The 24,137-nt window shown below is 39.9% G+C and overlaps 2 protein-coding genes across 2 annotated transcripts; one reads left to right on the top strand and one right to left on the bottom strand.

Moving 5' to 3' along the window:
- The first annotated feature begins 3,022 nt into the window (after positions 1 to 3,022).
- Positions 3,023 to 19,847, top strand: acadvl (acyl-CoA dehydrogenase very long chain). Its single transcript, XM_034303680.2, has 21 exons — positions 3,023 to 3,276; positions 3,398 to 3,494; positions 3,740 to 3,809; positions 4,895 to 4,972; positions 5,050 to 5,122; positions 5,267 to 5,331; positions 5,451 to 5,585; positions 6,002 to 6,146; positions 6,943 to 7,072; positions 7,378 to 7,503; positions 7,871 to 8,069; positions 12,652 to 12,756; positions 13,334 to 13,420; positions 13,770 to 13,832; positions 16,471 to 16,572; positions 16,932 to 17,029; positions 17,144 to 17,216; positions 17,428 to 17,500; positions 18,022 to 18,094; positions 18,243 to 18,318; positions 18,593 to 19,847. The coding sequence occupies exons 2-21, from the start codon at positions 3,421 to 3,423 to the stop codon at positions 18,728 to 18,730; spliced, it is 1,983 nt and encodes a 660-aa protein (XP_034159571.1). The 5' UTR covers positions 3,023 to 3,276; positions 3,398 to 3,420; the 3' UTR covers positions 18,731 to 19,847.
- On the bottom strand, positions 19,631 to 23,156 carry zgc:194312 (uncharacterized protein LOC794943 homolog). The gene is made up of 2 exons (XM_026936415.3): positions 21,829 to 23,156; positions 19,631 to 20,774 (listed from the first exon to the last, which is right to left on the bottom strand). The coding sequence occupies exons 1-2, from the start codon at positions 22,752 to 22,754 to the stop codon at positions 20,714 to 20,716; spliced, it is 987 nt and encodes a 328-aa protein (XP_026792216.1). The 5' UTR covers positions 22,755 to 23,156; the 3' UTR covers positions 19,631 to 20,713.
- Positions 23,157 to 24,137: the final 981 nt, after the last annotated feature.

Here is a 24,137-nt window from a genome sequence, read left to right on the forward strand (position 1 = left end):
ACCCGTGTGTATTCCAACCACGTGCCCAGTGTTCCCGGGATAAGCTCTGGATCCACAGCCACCCTGATGAGGTTAAACCAGTTACTGAGGATGAATCAGTCAACAAGAGGAAATCTGCTTTATGTCAAAGTCCTTGTGCTGTAAGTGGCCACTCGTGATGTAGCTGATACCCTATACACTTCAGAATTGTGGAACAAAGTCAACAAGAGTTGAGACAGCTGTAGATACCCTTATTATGCACAAAGGAGATCTATTAATACTGTGGCTGTCACTCAGAGCTTTTTAGCAGCTGTCCTGTCTTAAAGTGTGTTTTGTAGTGCCACAGTGAACAGAATATATATTAGAATATATTCTATACATATTGCTGATTGGTGTATACAGTATATAACATTAAAAACACTGACTGTGAATAAAAGCAAGTGGAACAGTCAGTTCTCACAGTTGATGTGTTGGAAGCAGGAAAAATGGGCAGTTGTAAGGATCTGAGCCACTTTGACAAGGGCCAAACTGTGATGGCTAGATGACTGGGTCAGAGCAACTCCAAAAGAGCAGGTCTTGTGGGGTGTTCCCGGTATGTAGTGGTTAGTACCTACCAATAGTGGTCCAAGAAACGACAACCAGTGAACCGGCAACAGGCTCATTGATGCACGTGGGGAGCGAAGGCTAGCCTGTCTTGTCTGATCCCACAGAAGCGCTACTGTAGCACAGTTTGCTGAAAAAGTTAATGCTGGCTATGATAGAAAGTTGTCAGGATGCACAGTGCATCGGAACTTGCTGTGTATGGGGCTGTGTAGCTGCAGACCAGTCTGAGTGCTCATGCTGACCCCTGTCCACCACCGAAAGCACCTACAATGGGCATGTGAGCATCAGGACTGGACCATGGAGCAATGGAAGAAGGTGGCCTGGTCTGATGAATCATGTTTTCTTTTACATCATGTGGAGGGCCGGGTATGTGTGCATCACTTACCTGGGGAAGAGATGGCACCAGGATGCACTATGGGAAGAAGGCAAGCCGGCGGAGGCAGTGTGATGCTCTGGGCAATGTTCTGCTGGGAAATTTTGGGTCCTGGCATCCATGTGGATGTTACTTTGACACGTACCACCTACCTAAACATTGTTGCAGACCAAGTAAACCCCTTCATGGCAACGGTATTCCCTAATGGATGTGACCTCTTTCAGCAGGATAATGTGCCCTGCCACACTGCAAAAATTGTTCCGGAATGGTTTGAGGAACATGACAAAGTGTTCAAGGTGTTGACTTGGCCTCCATATTCCCCAGATCTCAATCCAATCGAGCATCTGTGGGGTGTGCAGGAAAAATAAATTCGATCCATGGAGGCGCCACCTCACAACTTACAGGACTTAAAGGATCTGCTGCTAACGTCTTGGTGCCAGATACCACAGCACACCTTCAGAGGTCTTGTGGAGTCCATGCCATGACGAGTCAGAACTGTTTTGGCGGCATGAGGGGGACCTACACATTATTAGGCAGGTGGTTTAATGTTATGGCTGATCGTTGTATATATACAGTACAAAAATATTAAATACTACTGTATCTACACTCACTGACCATTTTATCAGGTAAAAAAAAATCCTTCTAGTACTGTCTCTGATTAAAAGAAAGGCTAGGATTACCTGATACATGGGCCGGTGGGGTAGATGTACATACTAATGTGGCAACTGAGTGTTCATGACAGGTTCTGCCCTCCTGCGTGTAAGGTCATATAAGAGGAGGTCCTGTTTCTGATAGCTCCATAGTTTTTAGAGTTATATTGAATTATTTCAGTGAAATAAAAACACTCAACGGCATAATACACCTGGATATTTACTCATGGACATTTCATATTCACGTATATAAATACCTATAGCTCAAACTATGCTATTTATGTTGCTTAGTAGTAGTAGTAGTAGTAGTTGTGGTTAGTAAAATACTTTTTAATTTGGTATATGATTTGGGATCCTTCCCCATATAGTCCACTAATCACGGGCTAATCCAGCGTGGAATTTTGGCTGAAGCCCAGTCGCCCCCTACTGGACATATAGTGCACTACATTATTCACTGTGATATACACTACGTAAGGAGTCACAGCCGTTTGGGACTCTTACTTTTGATAATTTCCGACAGTTTCCTAAAAACCAACCCCCAATACCCCTCCCCTCGAGTAACTTCAGTAATAACAGCATATAATTTTAATATAATATTATTACTTTGAACTATAACGGATTAGTTCAAATAGTCTCAGTTCAGTGGGAAAGCCAAGGTAAAACACTACAGGTAGAAATTGTGATTTTGGTCACATCAATAAATTTTCATATTTTTAGATGAATTGCATCTATAAAATGTCCACTCTTAAACTGTAGTTATTAAAATGTCAAAACTCAGCAGTAATATGTTTATTTCATTGTTTACCTCCATATTATCTGACTTCAAGGCTTCAAGCTCCGCCCACTCGGCATTACGTCATGCCACACATTCTTGAAAAGCTTTTTTTCGCCCTAATATGAATATCAAGTTGTCTCATGATATATAAGTCAGTTTATTTTATAAGCCTTACAAGCCTTTTCCCTCAAAATCATTTCTTCTTCTAGATGACCTGTATTCATGATATTTTACATGTGCAATCCTATGCCTGATTAAACGCTTATTACAGAGAAATTTTTAAAATGTGATAGATGATTATGATAGATTTCATACTGCAACAGCAAATAAAACTATTTGTATAACAGTACATAGTATTTTCTCCATTAAATGATAAGTTAATAATTCAATAAGTTTTATTTATATATAAATTTATATATTAATTTAATAATTTTTTTTCTCGCTTAAATGATAATAAAGAAATAAATTATATTCCAACATACTGTGTAAAAGTCTTTCTCTGAAAAGTGTTCAGAGTGAAATGAACATCATCCAGACTACATTTTTGTTTTTATAACTATATATAGTTATATAAAGCAGGTCTGGGATCAGTGTGACTTCAGAGCCACGGTCAGGCCCCGCCCACTGAGATAAATGAACTTCCGGTGGCTGAAGCCCTGCAGTGTCGGTGTATCCTGAGAGGGAAGGACACTCTCTTATCCTCCTTTAATCGTCCTGTAGCTTTGCAGAACAGATTCAGCAGAGCAGGTTTGCTTTCACCGGTTGGTCAGTGTTGTGGTTGATATTAATCCACCAGCTGCAGGCTTCAGGCGCTTTCTTCAAGGAGGACAAAAAGCCGACAGGAGAAATTTTAACAAACAAACAAACAAACCTTTTCAAGTTCAAGTTGTCATTTTGTAAGCTAGTTTCCTTCACTCTGATTTAAATGAAATATGTGCATCCTGACAGTAGCCTGAGACTCACTTCCGGTCTCAGTGAGGTAAATAAACTCTAACAAGCTCCTGTGTTATCTTCCAGGCTAACTAGCTAAAAGGCTAATCATGCTGGTACGTAAAGTCACTCAGAATGCGGCGCTGTGTAATGCTGTGCTTCGCCTACCACAGTCCATGTCAGGGTGAGTCAAATATTAGTATTATACTGTTTAAAACTATTAATTTTCTGCTGTTGTTTAAGTTAGCTAGCCTGTTCTGCAGTTATCTTTAAGGTGACGTTGACCGTGACTTAGTTAGCTAAGCTATCTGTGCGGTGGTATTTAGACTCTGTATATATGCATTTATTATGAAAATGTGATGTTGGAGACATAAAAAATAATAAGTGATATCAAGACACATTATTGCTGCTTTTTTTCTGCTTTATTAGAACACAACGGCAAGCAGGAGCTGTCGTAGCTGTGCAAAGCCTGCGTCCTTATGTTAGCCAAAGTGCTGAGGTAAGATCAGTTCATTTTTTTGTTCAAGTGAGAGACTGCATGCTAAAAAGTGATCTAAATAAGGTTTATACGTCGTAATTTGTAAATAATATGCAGAACAGGACAGGAAAAGCATTTGTATTTGTTGTAAAGAGTCATAGTGGCATGAGTGTGTTTGTCCACTTGGAGGCGTGAAGAATCTGGGCCAAAGTTCACCTCAAGTTTCCATGATCACAGGCAATATGGAGCTGAGTGTCACACTATCAACATGTTACAGAGCAAACCAGATGCTTTAAATGACCTGGAAACAATTCAGAATGTCATATAATAAAGATGTTATCTCCTAGTGAGTGGGAGAAAAGGAAACAGAGAGAGAGAGAGAGACAGAAGGGGAAAGGGCTTGGTGTCCTTGCCAGTGCTCTCTGGATCACTGGGCAGCTCATGAGCGTCACGTTGTCTACACGACCTGTCTGTTTTTAGACTGTGGTGTGTGGGGTCATGCGATTTGTAAACCTGCATGGCATGGCCACTCAGAATGTCTGAACCAACGTAAATATAAAGGGTGAAGTGGTAACTATTGTATCAGAGGAGATATCTGAGTAAGCATATTTATTGACAAGAGGTGAGAGGTCAGAATAGCAGATATTGCATCACTGCATAAATATTGTTTTCCCCCACTTTCTTTCCAATTTGGTCACCTGCCATTTCATACCAACTGGTTAGTAGCTAACAGCTACCAACCAGGCAGGGTGAAGATGCTTCCTCCAAGATGTCTGAAGCCAGCCAATCATGTTCTTCTAACTGCTGCTCATGCTGCATCACAGGGTAGTGTCACACACTCTGAGGAGAACGCTGTCTGCCCTCTTTCTCTTTCATGAGCTCACAGATGCCCTTGATTGGCTAATGTCACTGTGATTGACAGGGGAGAGAGAGAGTGCCATCTCCATCCCTCCCCCAGAGAGCACAGACAGTTTTACTCCCTTGGCTCCTGGTCATGGATGACTGTGGCATCCTTGGGATTCGAACTTGCATTCTCCCGACGATAGTGCAAACGCTTTTGTTTCCTACTTTATTATCCATGCTGATTTCTGTCTCTCAATTCCTAGGCGGTCTTGGAGAAGTCGTCAGCCAGCAGTGGTGTTGCTGCCAAGGCTGAAAGAGTGGACAAGAAGGCTGCCAGTGTGGTATGTTTCTCCACACTGATTTTTAGAACATATAAGTTCACTCTTTTGAAAAATAAAATTTATTTTCTCTTGTTAAGGAGTCAAAATCCTTTGCTGTGAACATGTTTAAAGGGCAGATCAGCACCTCACAGGTGTTCCCCTTTCCCACAGGTAAAATACACTGCTGTTCCTGCTACGTTTCCATATATGCAGTGATGCACTTGTGTTGTCGTTATAGTTTTTATGAAAGATTTTGTAGCGTTTTTATTACAGTGATGCTACTAATGGATTGTTGTTGTTGCTCATATGTTTCAGTGCTGAATGAGGAGCAGTCCGAGTTTCTCAGGGAGCTCGTGGGACCTTGTTCAAAGTTTTTTGAAGTGAGTTCCTTTTCATGTCTCACAAATCAGTGAGAGTTCATAGTATTTTATTTTTTTTTTAATCTGTTGTAATTTACTTTTGGCCTGTTGTTATATATCTTTGTATATGGTGTATGTAGGAAGTAAATGACCCTGCTAAGAATGATCAACTGGAGAAGGTAGAAGATCAGACCTTGGAGGGGCTGAAGGAGATGGGAGCTTTTGGCCTGCAGGTGCCTGCTGATCTGGGCGGCGTGGGCCTCAACAACACACAGGTGAGAAGAAAGGGGCCAAGGAAAATGACAAATAAGCAGTATAAACAAGGAAGCTGGAAAGAATGAGTGTTTATTCATGCACAGGTTTTTTTGATATCTGATTGTGATTTCAAAAGCTACCAGATAAGCAGCGTACTCCGAGTATTAAATTGTATTTTTAATTATATGTAATTATATGTACTGTATATATTATATTTACCAGCTTTCTAGAAAACTTGTTCATATATACTGTTCATATTATAGTGCTGATATTACTGTGCAAACAAAACTGAATAGATTAAAAAAAAAAAAAGTATCACTATTTTTGAACTGGAAGGAGGAGAACATTATGATTAGTCTGATGAGCCAAAACAGGGAGGAAACAAGGATGTTTGTTAGAGGAAGTCTGAGAGAAAATCCTGTATCTGTGACCTCAGTATGCCAGGCTGGTGGAGATTGTGGGCATGCATGACCTGGGCGTGGGCATCACCCTTGGTGCTCACCAGTCCATCGGCTTTAAGGGTATTCTCCTCTTCGGCAATGAGCAACAGAAAGAGAAGTACCTTCCCAAGCTGGCCTCAGGTGAGAATTGTGTAAATAAAGCAGCATTTATAATGTTGTCTACTTGTGCTTTTCTAGTAAACTTAAGCCTGATGGGACTGTCTAAACAAACTCCACCTCAAATATAGTTAATCAAGAGATGTTTGGTGGATATATTTTGCGTGAGACTGGAACTATGCAGTGTTTTACGGTGTGATGCATGGGTACAATGCAATCTTTAGAGAAATCTTCAGACTTCTCTGATTCGTCTTGCACTGTGTTTACTGCACTGCGTGTTTACACAGTGATGCACTGTAAAGTCGTGCAGGTACATTATGTAACACGTAATATATGTTTGATTTTTTTTTTCACTCCAAAAAACCTTTAAAATATACGATGAGCTCAGTAAATTAGCCGTGTGTAGTGTCGAATTTAAACCACTGGCTTTGATATGCAATAGTGCAGCCTGCTATATGGTTAAATAAGACGTTACACTTTCCTCTCCAGGAGATGGAGCTAACTAGCACTTTTCATAACTGAACATGGCTATGATATAGATGCATTGTTTAATTTGATAAGTTGTTGGAGATGATCATATGACTACGGTTCATATTATTGTGTTTATTCATCTATTTACAAATATTTCTAAGTATTTTACATCCACTGTTTCTAGTTTTGGCCTGTATATGCTATAATATCATGTTTTCTGTACACTGTGATAAAGAGGCTTGGTTATCTTTCCAGTTTTCCTATTCTTACTGGTATTTCATGTGTGTGGCTGGTATTTCAACTGGTATTTCAATCTGGCTGTATTGTGTTTTTTTTTTTTTTAATTAAGGAGAAACAATTGCTGCATTCTGTCTGACTGAGCCATCTAGTGGCTCAGATGCTGCCTCTATCAGGTCTGTTGCTGTGCAATCACCCTGTGGAAAGTACTTCACCCTCAATGGAAGCAAAATTTGGATCAGGTGTGTGTGTGTGTGTGTGTGTGTGTGTGTGTGTGTGTGTGTGTGTGTGTGTGTGTGTGTGTGTGGGCAGGTGCCTATTTAACCACACACAGACACTGACTTGAGTTCAGTAATTCCACCACCAGAGGGCATCTCTGCTTTTCATATTTGTATACATATCTTTTAGTTAACATTACCAGACCTAATCCAGAAAGAAAATTTCATCATCCAACTGTAACGATTCAAGAGTCTCTGTTGACAGATATTACATTTTATGTGTGTATAGTTTTGTTTGTACAAAATTGTCTTTCTCTGTCCTGCCACAGTAATGGAGGCCTGGCTGAGATCTTTACTGTGTTTGCTAAGACTCCAGTGAAAGATGAGAAAACTGGAGAAGTGAAGGACAAGATCACTGCTTTCATTGTTGAAAAAAGCTTTGGAGGAGTTACACAGTGAGTTAAGCTTGAGTTATCTTGACTGTTCTTGATAATGGCAAGTCCATGCACTGAATTCATGCTTAATAATAAAGTCAGTTAGCAAGGGACGTTCTTGGTATGGGTAGGCCTGAAACTGGAAAGGTTTGTCTTAACAGTGGCATTATCAAGCTTATCCTAATGACTTTCCTGTGAAAAAGAGTACTAAAACTATATTTGGTCTGCTGTAGCAGAACTTTAGGATGGGAGATTTTTGTCTGTTGTATTCTGCTGTCTATACTTTCCTAATTGTCCTGATGATACACCAGTCTCTCAATATTTGCTTTCATCATCTCTCCCTCTTCTTTTTTTTTCTGCTCTCTTTTGTGCCCATGTCTTGATCTAGTGGCCCTCCAGAGAAGAAGATGGGCATCAAGGCCTCAAACACAGCAGAGGTGTACTTTGAGAACGTTCGTATACCAGCCGAGTGCGTACTGGGTGAAATCGGAGGAGGATTTAAGGTGGCCATGAATATCCTTAACAACGGGCGCTTTGGCATGGCTGCAGCACTCTCAGGAACCATGAAGGGTGTTCTCGCTAAAGCGGTGCGTTACTGTTTGTGTTTGCAGAAAATGCGCATGTGTGTTTTTCATTTTGTAGCTAGTCCATGAACGTTATAACCTGCTTCTTGAAGCTAGCCACCTAGTGACATTCGATCAATAGAGATAAAACCACGAAATGTCTAAGCTCAAAGCCAGTCCACTTGATTGACACTGAGCTAGAGTATTAAAAATATAGCTCATCACATCTGTCGTTCAGATGTTCTTCTTGCAGTTCACATTTTTATTTCACAAAGTTTCTGTAATGCTTTCTGATTTGATTAAGTTTTCATTTGCTCTCATTTCATTTTTAACAGTCATAATAGCGTGTTGTTTATTTGGCCCCAAGTGTGTTGCCACATCCTCTCTCAGCACCCATATCACCCTCACTTCCTCTGTTCAGTAGGCTGCTGTATGGGGAAATTCCCCAAGATACATTTTACTTTGTGCTGTTCAGCCTGCAGTGAGTTGACATTCTGTACTTTGTTTCTTTTACAGAGTGTTTCATGACTGGTTGTGTGTATGTTTTTGTTTCAACCATTTACCTTAAATATAAAAAAGGCCTCTCATTTGAATCTGGGCATATAAACATGCTCCTGTAGTAATTCAGCAAAACATCTAATATATTGATGGACCATTCCACAATAAATGGAGTGTTCCAAACAAGTTAGAGATGATTTTATAGTAGCAGCCCTGGAGAAGAGAACATTTAATTGTTGAATTGTTAACATAGAATTGGAAAAATACAAAGCTACCACCACAGTAAATCTACTGTCTATAAATGGGAATTGGAAATCTAGAAAATTTTCTATTTGGAGAAAGTGAATAAAAACCCATGCCTGTTGTGACAGAGTATGCAAAAAAACATAGAAGCCCCTGCATAGAGTACCAGTTAAATGTCCATACACGCAGTGAATGTATGTAAGACATTTCTGGCTTAGAGTTGATATTAATAACTTGTATGATTTTTATTTTTTTTTTTTCCCCTTAGAGGGTTGTTAAACTTTGGGGATTTCCTTGGTCAATTATTACTAACAACGGAATAAAATATCCACAACTGAAGTATTTATCATACATGAGCTAATTTGGACCCACCACCTTGTAACTTCAGTTAACTGAAAAATCAATGCTGGAACATCAGCAAAACCTTGGAACAAAAAAGTGACAAATTCACAGACCTACTGGTTTTTTATTTAAGAACTGAAACATGTCACTTTAGAACAGCATTACAGTACCGGCAATGCACGCTATCATTCATGTGTGTGTATATACACGCGCGCTCGCTCAAACAGACATTTTATATATATATATATATATATATATATATATATATATATATATATATATATATATATATATATTTAATTAAATATACTAAATAAAAATAAATGAAGTATAATCTGTTTTTATAATATAAATGAATAGAAATAAGTGAAATATAATATACATTTTTTTTTTGGTAATGTGCTTGCACACAGCACTCCACACTGCCTGCATCATGTCTCACTGCTTCTTCTGTGTTGTGTAAATTATTGCCGCATTCTGTGCACAATAATTTCACGGCCCCAACCCCCACCCTTTTTTTTTACAATTTAAACTGACAAGTAATTTTGTATATATTAGCATAATAAAAGACTGGAAGTTGTTACATTTTATAATATAGTCAACCAATTTCTTAAGGACAATTAATTGGTCTTTGAATAATTATTAACAATGTGGAAATTTCGGTATAGTTGTGAAATGTATGCCAGGTCCGTCATGAAGCTGGTTGTGAGAATGCAAGGAAAGCAAAGCTTTTCTCAGGGCTAGTTTGAAAAATCTTAATCATTGTTTTTGGCCTCATAATTTTAATGTTTTGCAATTATTACAATATTACACTTATTCTAAAACCTGTGTGTGTGTGTGTGTGTGTGTGTGTGTGTGTATACCAGTACTGTGCATATACCCTTAGGTTGCTGTACAGTATCGCAGTGTTCTAGTTTATGCTATGGGCTGTCTTTGTAGCATCAGTGAGTGGGAGTCTGGTTTATTTGCAAACTTGCAAAACTGTTAAATACTGTCAGAAAACTTGTCTTGTAACAGGGGAATAATCTAGAATACATTGCCAGTGCAGCAATCAGCTTATACGGACTCCAGTTTCTTGGCAAAGATTTTTCAGCTTTTATTTATTTTCTGACATATGCACTATATTGCCAAAAGTTTTGGGACGTCTGCCTTTACATGCACATGAGCTTTAATGACATCCCATTCTTAATCCGTAGGGCTTAATATGGAGTTGGCCCACCCTTTGCAGCTATAACAGCTTCAACTCTTCTAGGAAGGCTTTCCACAAGGCTTAGGAGTGTGTTTATGGGAATTTTTGACCATTCTTCTAGAAGCGCATTTGTGAGGTCAGGCACTGATGTTGGTCGAGAAGGCCTGGCTCACAGTCTCCGCTCTAATTCATCCCAAAGGTGTTCTATCGGGTTGAGCTCAGGACTCTGTGCAGGCCAGTCAAGTTCCTCCACACCAGACTCTGTCATCCATGTCTTTATGGACCTTATTTTGTGCACTTGTGCGCAGTCATGTTGGAACAGGAAGGGGCCATCCCCAAACTGTTCCCACAAAGTTGGGAGCATGAAATTGACCAAAATGTCTTGGTATGCTGAAGCATTAAGAGTTCCTTTCACTGGAACTGAGGGGCCAAGCCCAACCCCTGAAAAACAACCCCACACCATAATTCCCCCCTCCACCAAACTTTACACTCGGCACAATGCAGTCAGGCAAATACCGTTCTCCTGGCAACCGCCAAACCCAGACTCGTCCATCGGATTGCCAGACAGAGAAGCGTGATTCGTCACTCCACTGCTCTAGAGCCCAGTGGTGGCGTGCTTTACACCACTGCATCCGACGCTTTGCATTGCACTTGATGATGTAAGGCTTGGATGCAGCTGCTCGGCCATGGAAACCCATTCCATGAAGCTCTCTATGCACTGTTCTTGAGCTAATCTGAAGGCCACACGAAGTTTGGAGGTCTGTAGCTATTGACTCTGCAGAAAGTTGGCGACTTCTGCGCACTGTGCACCTCAGCATGCGCTGACCCCGCTCTGTGATTTTACGTGGCCTACCACTTCGTGGCTGAGTTGCTGTTGTTCCCAATTGCTTCCACTTTGTTATAATACCAGTAACAGTTGACCGTGGAATATTTAGTAGTGAGGAAATTTCACGAATTGTCTTATTGCACAGGTGGCAATCTATCACAGTACCACGCTTGAATTCACTGAGCTCCTGAGAGCGACCCATTCTCTCACAAATGTTTGTAGAAGCAATCTGCATGCCTAGGTGCTTGATTTTATACACCTGTGGCCATGGAAGTGATTGGAACACCTGAATTCAGTGATTTGGAGGGGTGTCCCAATGCTTTTGGCAATATAGTGTACATTACAGCACAGTGAAATTCTTTCCTTCACATGTCCCAGCTTGTTAGGAAGCTGGGGTCAGAGCTCAGGGTCAGCCATGATACAGCAGCCCTGGAGCAGAGAGGGGTAAGGGTCTTACTCATGTGGCAGCTTGGTAGTGCTGGGGTTTGAACCCCTGACCTTCTGATCAGCAACCCAGAGCCTTAAATGTTGAGCCACCACTTTGGTCAATAACTCAAAGTAGGTCAATTCCTGTCCCCAGATAAATACCAACTTATTTGTTTAAAAAAAAAATACACTAAAGTATATTACAGCCAGCAAGTTACCAAACAGCCTTGTGCATTTATAATAATGTGTTTATAAAGGAGTTACTTTGGTTCAAACTAGATTTGATAGATCTGTTGGAAGGCACAATCCATTCAAATTTGTAACCATAAGCAACATTAGCTTAAGTTCGCCTAAATACTAGGTAATAATGAAGTTACTAGGTAAAAGTGAAGTGTTGTCAGTTTTGCAGGGTGCTAGATGTACATGAGGAGGGTGGTTGTGGTTCTGAAGTTTTGGTACACACATAGATACAGTCTATAACCACACTGACAGAGACAGACACATCCGAGAAAGAGAGGGTATATGTGTGGACTGTTTTTGGTCTCGTGCCTTTTGACATTTAGTGCAATGTCTGTGACAGCTAGCTGTTTCTCTCATTCTGAGGCAATACAGTGCATGTTCCAGATCGATGATCGATGATGTATGAATTCATGCAAATCATTCATTTAAAGCAGCCCGTGGTTTGATGCAATAATGAGCTATTTTTATGTGAAAGTGTTATTCATTGTATTGTGCAATCAAAGAAAAATCTGCTTTCTACTCACTACGGCTGTGGAACAGCTTGGCATCTCTATAATCTGCAGGCCCTACAGATACACATATTCAAACAGCTTACACATCAAATTCCTTAAAAACATCAGGCTCAAAACCGTTAAGCTACGCTAGCTAGTTAGCTAGTTTATATTGTGATTGATGGATATTAGCATAGCTAGTTTGTGTTGGGTTGTCAGAGCTGTTAGCTAACTTCAGTTAACATTTGCACGCGTTCCTTGGTTTGGTACATTTATACTTTAAATATTTAAATATGATTTTAGACGAGTATTTGCACTTACCTTTTACATTTGTGCAATTCTTTTTCTCAGGTGGACCATGCTGCGAACAGGACACAGTTCGGTAACAAAATCCACAACTACGGAGTCATACAGGAGAAAATGGCCAGAATGGCCATGATGCAGTATGTTACAGAGGTGAGCTAGGCTGTTCGTTACTGTTCATTAACATCAGTCTACTTTTCTTTCTTTCTTCTCGTAGCTAAGCCAGCAAAGCAAAGTAATCGTATTCACAGCCTTAGGTTCGACTGTACTGTTTTACTTTTTCTGCTGTAACTTGTTATGCATGGAAAACAGCATGGCAGAACTTTGTTGAAAACCGTGGAGTAAAATGATCATAAACATTACACAGAGAATTGACCGAAGATTGAGCTTCACTGTGTAATATTAAGCGAGAAAGGTTTGTGGCACGATCCATGGTGATATTTAATATTTAAATAACAGACTACTAAAAGAAAATGCATAGCAGAATATTCACAGAATATTCATAGCAGAATATACTTTGCCTTGATTAATTTCCTCATGTCAAGTGAGACTGTCATATAGGTAGAGGAAGTTTACTTCTTAAGATCAATTATCACATGAGCAAGTAGTGCAAAAATACAACTAACTTTGGTACTCTGGCCTTTCCCTTCATTGCTGGGGGAAAAACATCTCTTATTTCTCTAAAATGTCTAACCTTATTTTATTCTCTACACCCCTCTTTTGTTTGTAGTCTATGGCCTACATGGTCAGTGGGAACATGGACAGTGGAGCAACAGATTTCCAGATCGAGGCTGCCATCAGTAAAATCTTTGCCTCTGTGAGTGTTTTACACGCATTATGTGATCAAGAAATATACACACTTGTAATTTTGTACCAAAACAAATATTCAGTATATTCCTATGTTAATTTTGTTGTTAATAAAAGACTGCAGTGAATATTCCTAAGATTGCATTATTTAAGAAATGGTTTTAATAAACAGCTTTTTAATAATTTAATTTCATTCATTTAAATAACTAGAAAGGTTGCTATAAGGATGACTATGCTTGTAGTGTGCTTGCTTTGCATAAACACCAGCATCTTAAGTATCGTTTTGCAAAGTTTGCAGAGATTTCTAGTGCGATTAAAAAAAGAAAAAAGTATTAAAATGCTGTCTCTTGCTTTTTCAGGAAGCAGCATGGACTGTGACTGATGAGTGTATTCAGATTATGGGTGGAATGGGTTTCATGAAGGTGAGTTTATTTTTTTAATTTATTTTTATTTCCTCTCTTTTTTTTCTCCACTTGCAGATGAAATTGCAGTGAATACAACAAATCTGCTTTTTCAGAGTGATGTCTGAAATGTAAAAAAAATGCTGTCTGCTCACATTTCATGACACAAAGGCACAGTAATAATCTTTTGGCTACATCTGGCCTTTTTTTTCTTTCTTTTTTTTTTTTTTTTTTTTTTAAAAGGCCAGCATATGTGTATCGAATATAATATATGTAAACCACCCTGTAAAAGTGTTGGTGGAAAACACCGAGAAGAGCTTGTTGAACTTGTACTGTCATAAGAGCAAATATTTGTTCAGGATAGCAGGATCTTACACATTTAAAATGGTTGTTACATTCCAAATAATAAAAAAAAAGGCAAACAAGCAATGGCATGAGATCATCTAGGAAATGATAAGGTAGCTGTAAATTAGATTCTACAAGATGGCTGTAATGGGTCAAAGACCAGTGAACAAAACTTCATCACACTGTTTTCATACATGAAGTACACAGTAACCATAACTCTAAGGTGAATAGCTTAGACTCGAAATACTCCCACATGATTGAAGTGGAACAGATAAATGTCTTGGGGTTGTGGAAAAACATTGTAGGTGTCTGAAATCTACAACCCCTCCAAAAGAGCGTAGGGGGTTTAGAAAGGCTTTAACCACTGAACTTCTTTTGCAGTATTACATGTGACACTTAACCAGTAGTTAATAAAATATGGGTCATGTTCATGCACTGATTTTAACCATCATTGTCTTAGATAAAACATAACACTATGAAAACTATTTGTGACTGCGAAATGTGCTCACAAAGCAGGCAGAAACAAAACCTAAATGGAGTGATCTGAGTTCACCCTTGTGAATTGTAGAAGTGTGCAGAGCTGAGGCAGAACTGAGCAACTCATCTAGATGATTCAGCAAATGTATTTCTAAAACAGGGCATTTCTTGTTCCTCTTCTTGTGTTTTGTTGTGCAAGGCTGTCTCTCACCACATCTCCTGTTCTCTTGATAGTGTGATAGTAATCAACTGGTGTTTCCTGATTGCAGTCATGATACTGTCCCTTTTAGTGGGTCTGTTGTTGAACTTCATATTTATTACACAAAATATCTTAACTATAAATCAATACACTTAGCTTTGCCATGCATATGATGAAACTAAATGTTTTCACCAGCTTACAATATGATTAGAGCTTATCTATCAACACTGTGGTTGGGATTCTGTTGCATTGCCTGATATTGTGGATTATTATTATGTGGATACTACAATTCTGGTGAATTCTCTCATTTGAAAATATCTATGAATTTTCTATAACAGTAGCTCTGATGGTAGTTCTGGCTGCAAGGCACATCACAGGTTTATATTAATACAGTTGTTCTAATACACTCACAGAGCACTTTATTAGGAACACTATACTAATACTGGGTAGGGCCTCCCTTTGCTCTCAAAACAGCCACAATTCTTCACGGCATGGATTCCACAAGATGTTGGAAACATTCCTTTGAGATTCAGGTCCATGTTGGCATGATTGCATCACACAATTCCTGCAGATTTTCCAGGTGCAATTTCATGCTGTGAATCTCTTGTTCTACCACATCCCAAAGGTCTTCTATTTGGTTCAGATCCAGTGACTGGGAAGGCCAATGAAGAACACTGAGCACATTGTCATGATCATTACACCACCTCCACCAGCCTGGACTGTTGACACAAGGCAGGTTGGGTCCATGGGTTCATGCTGTTGGCTCCAAATTCTGACCCTACCATCTGTGTGCCTCAACAGAAATCGAGATTCATCAGACCAGGTTAATTTTTCCAGTGTTCACCTGTCCAGTTTGGGTGAGCCTGTGCCCACTGCAGCCTCAGCTTTCTGTTCTTGGCTGACAGAAGCAGAACCCGATGTGGTCTTCTGCTGATGTAGCCCATCTTCCTCATGGTTCGATGCGTTGTGCATACTGAGATGTGTGTTTTTTTTTTTTGTTTTTTTTTTGTTTTGCTTTTTTTTTTTTTTTGCTCACCACAATTGTACAGAGTGGTTATCTGTAGCCTTTCTGTGGGCGTGATCCAGTCGTGCTCTCATCAACAAGGCGTTTCCATCCGCAGAGCTGCTGCTCATTGGATGTTTTTTCTTTATGGCACCATTCTGAGTAAACTCTGGAGACTGTTGTGTGTAAAAATACCAGGAGATCAGCAGTTATAAAAAATACTCAAACCAGCCAGTCCGACAACAACAATAGCATAAGGGATAAGAGGAACTGTCTTGTTTAACTGAAATGCATGCAGTACTGCACATTTCTTACCTGAATTCTTTTTGGTCATGCCTTTTATTCTATTGGTGTTAATGTTGTTTGTGCATTACCTTTTACTTGAGATTTGTAACTGATTCCCACCACTAGCTTTGGAGGGCCATGTTATATCCATTTCTCTATACCACAAGGGGATTTATCACGTGTTTGGGAAGTTGGAGTTTTGTTAACCCTTTATATGACCTATACCATATAAACCACTCGGAATTAAAATGGGGAAATTCACAGTTTGACTTAATTTCTGTGGAAGCTGTACAATTTAGATATATTGCAACCAAGCATTTGCTTGTAGTCATAGTGTTGTTTTGGTGCAGGACGCTGGTGTCGAGAGGGTCCTGCGAGACCTGCGAATCTTCCGTATCTTTGAGGGCACCAACGACATTCTGCGACTCTTCGTGGCGCTCAACGGCTTCCAGGTAATTAGGGAACAGATTTGCTGACAGGAAAATGAGCAAGCACCTGGTAAACATTTCCTGTAGAAACTGCGAAACTGCATTTGAGGTTACAGACAAGCGGTTTTTGACAGTTGCCACTGTTCATGCAACTGTTTTGCCTACAAGCGCCAGGCATTTGTAAAACTAAAAAAAGTATGCTGAGGCAGTTGCAAACTGTAAATGCAGAATGCTCTAAGTGTAAAGGCAATTAAGCTGAGGTGGTTGTAGAAGGCAAATTTTGATCAGTTATAAAACTGAAATACAATTTTACATGATTAGACACAAAATCAGATAAAAAGTATGTTTACAAGTTTGTTCCAAATTTGCATCCTGGTTCGTAGAATGCAGGAAATCAGCTGAAGAACTTACAAAAAGCTCTGAAAAGTCCATTCAGCAATGCTGGCTTGTTGGCTGGGGAGATCACCAAACGTGCCAAAAGGTGACACATGCTTTCATTGTCTATAGCTGTATGTCTCACTGTTTTCGGTGGTTTAAAGTTAAGATGATAGAAGAAAATGAATAAGCATAATTGCTCCCATTCTCTGTCATGCAGGAAGGCTGGCATGGGTACAGGCCTCACGCTGCAGGGAAGTGTCCATCCAGAACTGGCTCACAGTGGCGCTCTGGTGAGACATAACTGAGACACACTTCACAGTTTCAGAGAAACTCAGGAGGAGTTTTATAGTTTTGATAAACTGATCACTTGTTCATCACTGACAAGCTGCCCTTTAACCAGTGTCCCACATGGAGGGAAAAAAGGTTCATCATTGGTAGGCATTTGCTTTCAGTGATGGATGTCTTAAAATGCTGGTTCTTTTCTTCCCTCTCTTTTCCTAGGCGGTTAAAGCTATTGAGCAGTTTGGAGAGGTGATTGAAGAACTGCTTCTAAAGCATGGCAAAAGGATCATTGGTGAGAAGAAAATATGCTTCCAGATCCAGACTTTGTTCCTTTTTCCCACTCAGTTGGCATATTATTAAACAAAAACAAAATGGCTGTTTGTATGAGGAACAGCTTTAGTAAGATGATTGAAATGATCATGGAGCCCCATATGTAGAGGAGAAAACTAAGACTTCTGAGATTACTGTGATGACTTTCTGTAAATTTTATTGGAAGTGATGTTTGTCTATCTTTTAGCATCAAAAAGCTGGTATTTTATCTGCTGAATGTAGTTTATATCATGCCAGAACTTGCAATTTTGTGGTAATGTGCATGACTGATTTCCTCTCTGGTCTTGGGCAAATAAGGTAGTAAAAAAAAAAAAAATACCGTTCTGTATTGAATCACTCAGATCTCAGATATGTGGATGTGATTATAGTTTTTCGTCGTGCACAATCAGCATGTGTTTTCCCATTTGTTTTCAGGTCTTCGAGACTTCCTTTTCTCATAGACTTGAATTCCTTGCAGTGAAGCCTATTTTTGTGTCTTTACAGATGAGCAGTTTGTGCTGAAAAGAGTTGCAGACTGTGCTATTGACTTATATGCTATGGTTGTGGTGCTGTCCCGGTAACACTCAAAACGTTTCTCTCTCTCTCTCTCTCTCTCTCTCTCTCTCTCTCTCTCTATTACTATCTCTCTCTCTCCTATTATTTTTACATACACTTTGTGCCAAAGCTGTGTGTATGTGAAATATTTGTGCTCTGCTCCTCCCCAGGGCCTCCAGGTCTTTGAGTCAGGGTCACTCTTCTGCTCAGCATGAGAAGATGCTTTGTGAAACCTGGTGTACTGAGGTTAGTTGTTGCGCCCCCCCCTTCCAATCACACCGCTATGTAGCGTAATCCATGTACCGTTTCAGGGTTTTTTTTTTTTTTTATTTTCTATTACTATCAAAGTGTGTAATACAAAAACCTGTACATCCTAATACAGCTAGTCTAACTAGTGTATCACTATCCAGCACTTGTAACTGCTTTTCTGAATTTCTACTCATGTTCACTCTTGAGCTCCCACATCCCTATATCGAACTGCAGGTGGCTTTGCTAACTCGTTTGCCTTTTCCTTGTTTAGGCTCATGAGAGAATCATGCAGGACATCAAGTTCCTGAGGTCAGGCACATCCAAGCAGATCTTCAAGAACCTGCGGGCCATTTCTGCAGCTGTGGTAGAGAATGGAGGGGTGGTTTCTCCTCATCCCTTGGGCTTTTAAAAATCACTTTCCTCTTTCTCTTAGTGCCATCAGTCAGTCATAATCTAACTGTCTCTTAGACATTGATAAGCATTCATATTTCATGTGACTTTCCACATGGCTCAGTGCTTCAAAGCTGGGCGAGTGGAGGGAATTGTTATACCCCTATAAGACTTGCTAGTACCAGTCTGTAAAATTAATGTCAAATAAACTGAATCTGCAAAGATTTCAGCACAGGAAATGTTTCGAAAGTGTTTTGGGGTCTGTAACTGGTTGGTATAGTATGTGAGAGATTCACTGATTGAAAATATAGTACTAGGGTTTTTTTTTTTTTTGTTTGTTTGTTTTTTTTAAACCACATACTTGGACCCACATCTGGCCTCTTTCTAGTGTTGTTAATTTGTCATTGTATTGAAGGGATTTTAACTGAAAAACAGTTGTTATTTTGCCATGTCATTGTCTTTTAGAGCTAATTTTGGCCTGGTTCAACATTGTTTTTCCATCATCAGTACACTCTGTACATAAGATTTTATATTTGTGTATAAACTGTCAGACTGCCTTAGTGAATTTAACTTTTTAAGGCCTTCTATTACTTGGCTATTGAACATCCCTTGAAGAATTCTTGCAGTCAAATGGTTAGAAAAATTAGCAAGAAATCATTTGGGTGTTTTTGTATTCAGTTTATCACAAATATCCTCAATTGCTGTGTGCTGCGGTACTGAAATGTAAATGTGCATAACTGTAACAGTGTAACTTTTTTATTTAGTAGATTTTGGATTTCATTCCCACAATTCTGTGCATGTAGGATTTTCTGTTCCTGTTGTAAACAATGGCTGCAGATCTGCATATGTGTGAAATGAGACGTGAAAGCCTTAATTGTACTCCCTGTCTGTTCGTCTATTCACAACAGAAATTGCAGAATTTGAGCAATATATTTATTACAAATTAACGTGGTAAGGATTACACACATGCATACAGTTGATCAGTGCCTGAAATTCACAATGCAGTTACAGTAAATTAAGATTAGTTTGACTAAAGAAATGTCAAGAGGTCTCTGCAGGAGGTTTTTAACCATGTAACAGAGTCTTGTGGTTAAAAATAAATAAACTTGCCAGAATTAAATAAACAAGAAAATGAAGAGAGACTCACAGTGCATTTAATTATCTGTATTTCTATTAACATTAAAGAGTAACTTGAAAATGCCATGTCTGAGTATTACTGATTCCACCCCTTTGAAATCTCACAGCTTAGGGACTGTTGGGCTCGTTGAATTTTTAAATTAGTTAAGTCTCCTTAGTGGTATGTCACCCATCTTTTCCAGCTGATATCTGTATAATGAACTTGCAGCAGTGATGAAATATTAGCTACATCTGTGACTGAATCACATCTATGGTTTGACAGACTAATAAAATTATTATTACTTTTAAAATTAAGTTTGCTTAAGAGGAGTCATGGCTCTTTTTTCATAATAGTTGGACCTTGGTGAGCTGTTTGCATTGTTTGGATACTGCTGACAAGTTCAAACGGTTATTTGATTTCCCATCATATGATTATTTTTAGGAACTATTAAGAAACTTACTAGGAAGGGTGCATACTTACGCGTGTGAGGAATGTGAGTCTGGAACAGCTGACTGGTAGTTTAAAGGGTTAAGCAGAGGAAAACCCATGAATTCTAAACCAACCGAGTACTCCATGAAAATGAGCTTAAGTACTTGGATAATCCTGTAAAACACACTTGCGTTTTATTGCTTGACCTACAATATGCATATAATTGTTACTCTAATGAATGCAGATTAAACACTCCAAAAGCATCCACAGTGTTGAAATGAGGCTTTTGAGGACCTTTTGCTTCACGTAGCTGCCACTTGATTTGTAAGTCTATTCTTTGGTCTCCTGACCATTTCACAGTTGGGTTCCTGTATGAAAATGTGTGACTACTTTGTAAATCCAGTCTGTAGTTGTATTAAATCCGTATCCGGTGTCCCTGTGTACTGTCCCTAATGGTCACACAGTCGTCTGTGATATTTCTCTTGATAAAAGTGTCTCTGACGTCATTCTCCTTTCCCTGAAACAAATGCAGAAATGGTTTTTGTTGGGTTATTTTTGATGCTGATTACCTGTTCAGGCTACAGTATTATAACTGATTACAAATACATTCAATGCAGAATACAAATATGGCTTAATCTTTTGTTTCAGCTAAAAAAAAGTTAAAAGTAGTTTGGGTAGCAGGTCCTTTTGTGTAAACTAAAACCCTCCCATCACCAACCATAAAAAAGTGACATTGCTGTAGCAGATGGGGGTCTGCGGTCGTGTGATGGTGGAGGTAGTGGGGTGTATTGGGGAAAAAAAAAACCAAGTGAAAGACAGTGTGATGGAGACAACATGGCTGATGTCTTTGTAAATAGGAAACTGAAAGTGTCACGGCAAAATATATGTATAAAAATAACTCGTGGCTTCCTACTACTTTTTGAAATTAGAATTAATCTTAACATTAAATGAAAATGTATTATATGAATTCTTTTCTTGTGTGTTTCATGAAAGTGCCCTTGGTTTGTTTATAGCCACAAAACCTGCAGTACATTGGTCTGAGTCTAAATTAGGAGCCAGTTTACATGACCACACAGTATCTCATTTTCATGTTAAATTGAACTTGTATAAAGGTTTAAAAAGGGCTCTGAACTCTCCCAGTTCCTCACTTTCTACAGTTTCCTCTGGTCACCTAGTTCAAAACGACATTTCTGGTTCATGTTCTTAACTTGAGCCAACCAGTACAACTAATCAATTTGTAGCCTAAATGATGGATTGCCAACATGTCTTCTTTAATAAACAGGCTTCTTGACTAGACAAAATGTCACTGTTATAATGGAAACCTGTTTGATTAGGCCCCAAATGTGAAGTATCTAAGGGTTAATAACGTTTTAAAGATGTGCTTGGGCGTTTATCAGCTACATCTTATACTGTATTTAATAAAGCGTGTCCCTTAATTACTGAGATGGACTCTTCATAAGATCCACCCTTGCCCTTTTACTGTAATGCAAAAATTACGCATGTTGGCACGAGCACTTTGGAACAAGCCGTTATGCGGTTTTTGAGCTGAAGATGGAATATGTGAGCCATACCGTTGGCGGGGTTGACGTCCAGGGTGGGTGACACCGACCGTCCACTCCAGCAGGCTCTTCAGTCTGCAGGCTAAGCAGGGGAAGCGGAGATGAAGTTGCTCCAGCAGCTCCTCTTTGCGCAGTCCGTACACTATAGGAGCGATACACTGAGCCAAGCTGAAGAAAACAAACGTAATCACAGCAAAACGTTCCTTGGTGTCTAACGTAATCGTGTTCTTTTCCGTCAGGACCTGCAGGACGAAGTTAATAAAGTTTGGCAGTATGTACACTGCGAGCTGCACGCCGTGCAAGGCGATGGTCCTGCAGCCGGCCCGGTTCCTCCGGTTCAGCACACCCAGGCGGCGCCCCACGCACAAAATCCGCACGTAACTGTACAGAATGAGTATGGTGCAAATCGAGATGAGTAAGATTTTATGCACTCCCCCTACTTTTAGCTGATTCCGGCCACACTGGACGTTCGCTTCCAGCTTCACTTTAGGGAAAAGGCTGAGAGGGATGACAGACGCGAGCGCCCACGTGACCACCCCAAGAAGCCAGGGCCAGGGTTTGAAACGGACGCTGCTGTACTGGAGCGGGAAGCAGATGGCCACGTAGCGGTCCAGGGCCATGGCCGTGATGGTGAGGAGGATGTTGGATGCGCTGGTTACCAGCACAGTGATGAGGGCTGCGCAGGCAGGCGCCGGCAGCGTCGCTCGCACGTGCATCTGCAGGTAGAAGGTGAAGCAAACGGCGAAGTAGGTGGTGGCTGAGAGCAGCAGGTGGAAGACGAGCACGAAGCGAGCATGGCTGCGCAGACGCTGCTCTCGCAGTATAGTCCAGTTAATTAAGAGATTGAAGAGGAACAAAATCACGAAGGCCACCGCCGACGCACAGACGCGCACTTGGGCGTAATTGGTGTCGGTTTGGTTGAACGACGCGTTAGCCATCTGAAGCAGACTGGAACAGTCACCCAAACGCAGCGCTGCTCAAGTGATCATCATGCCATAACCGTGACTTCGCTCTGAGATCCGTTTGCTTCTTCATCTGGGTCCATTTGCTTTCTTTCGCTTTTACTCGTCTATTCCCTTCTACACCAGCTTGTTTTTTTTAATCTCTTGTTTTATAGAGAGTCGCTCCGATGTAAACCACTCTTCCTCCTTTCTCGACTGTGTGAACGTGTCGGCGCGCGCGCGTGTATGACTGTTTCTGTGTGCGTGTGTGTGTGTGTGTGCGTGCACTCTCTCTCTCTCTCTCTCTCTCTCTCTGTGTGTGTGTGTGTGTGTGTGTGTGTGTGAGAGAGAGAGAGAGAGAGAGAGAGGGAAATGTCAGTGCGTAATTTGCGTTGTTCCCCAAACACCTCTCTTTTGTGTTAGTCTGGTATGAAGCTGAGAGGTTAATAAGTGACTTAACGACACTAGTTTTATTACAAAATACAGTATCGTGTGTCTTCATTTCAAGATTGTGTGTGTGTGTGTGTGGGTGAGATGACAGTGCTCATGGCACCTGACCCATCACATGATTCAAGTCGGTGCTCTCTTAAATGAGTTCCTTCAGGGTTCTTAAAATGAACACAAAATGGATTGAATCTATAATCATAGGCTTCTTCGGATTGTCCCTCTGGGGGAACCATAAACAGCCATTAAATCTTCAGTAACCATTAACAGGTTATATGTTGATCTCTGTGCCAAAGTGTTTCCCTGTCAGAGAGTCAGGACTCTGTAGAAATGTAAGAATCTATCCAAAGACTCTTTGCTCTGAAGGCACAGCCTTTTCATTTTTACATTCTAACAACAACAAAAAAGTTACAGAAAAATGTTTGTATGTCTGTAAAGAAGTGACATGTTACATAATACACCACATTTTCAGACAAAAAACAATGAGGCTGCCAGGTTTTACCTCTTAAAAAAAAAAACAGAAGCAAGAGTGACAGTCAAAGTCTCTAGAAAACCTGCTGCAGATTCTCCAAGCTGCTTAGAAAAAAATTACCCCCCAATTTTCTTAGAAAACTGTCAATTTCCTTATAAAACCACACAAAGTGTACCTGGGACTACTGATGCATTTTTCAAAACACAATGCCTGTTACACAAAATATAGTCTTTCTTTACCTTATTACTGTTTACTGCTGTTTATAGTCTATATTTATGTAGAAACATTGCTTTTCCACAAATTTACCACAAGAACACCAAGTCATAACTGCGAGAAACAAGTTTAATCTTTTACAAGTACGAGGAACTGTTTAATAATCACACAACTGGATATCTGACAAGCCCGGTTAGGGAACATGATGGCGAATATCCAGCAAGTTTTGTTGGAAATTAACATGTGTCAGA

The sequence above is a fragment of the Pangasianodon hypophthalmus genome, chromosome 4, assembly GCF_027358585.1.
Source record: "Pangasianodon hypophthalmus isolate fPanHyp1 chromosome 4, fPanHyp1.pri, whole genome shotgun sequence".
Lineage (NCBI taxonomy): Eukaryota > Metazoa > Chordata > Actinopteri > Siluriformes > Pangasiidae > Pangasianodon > Pangasianodon hypophthalmus.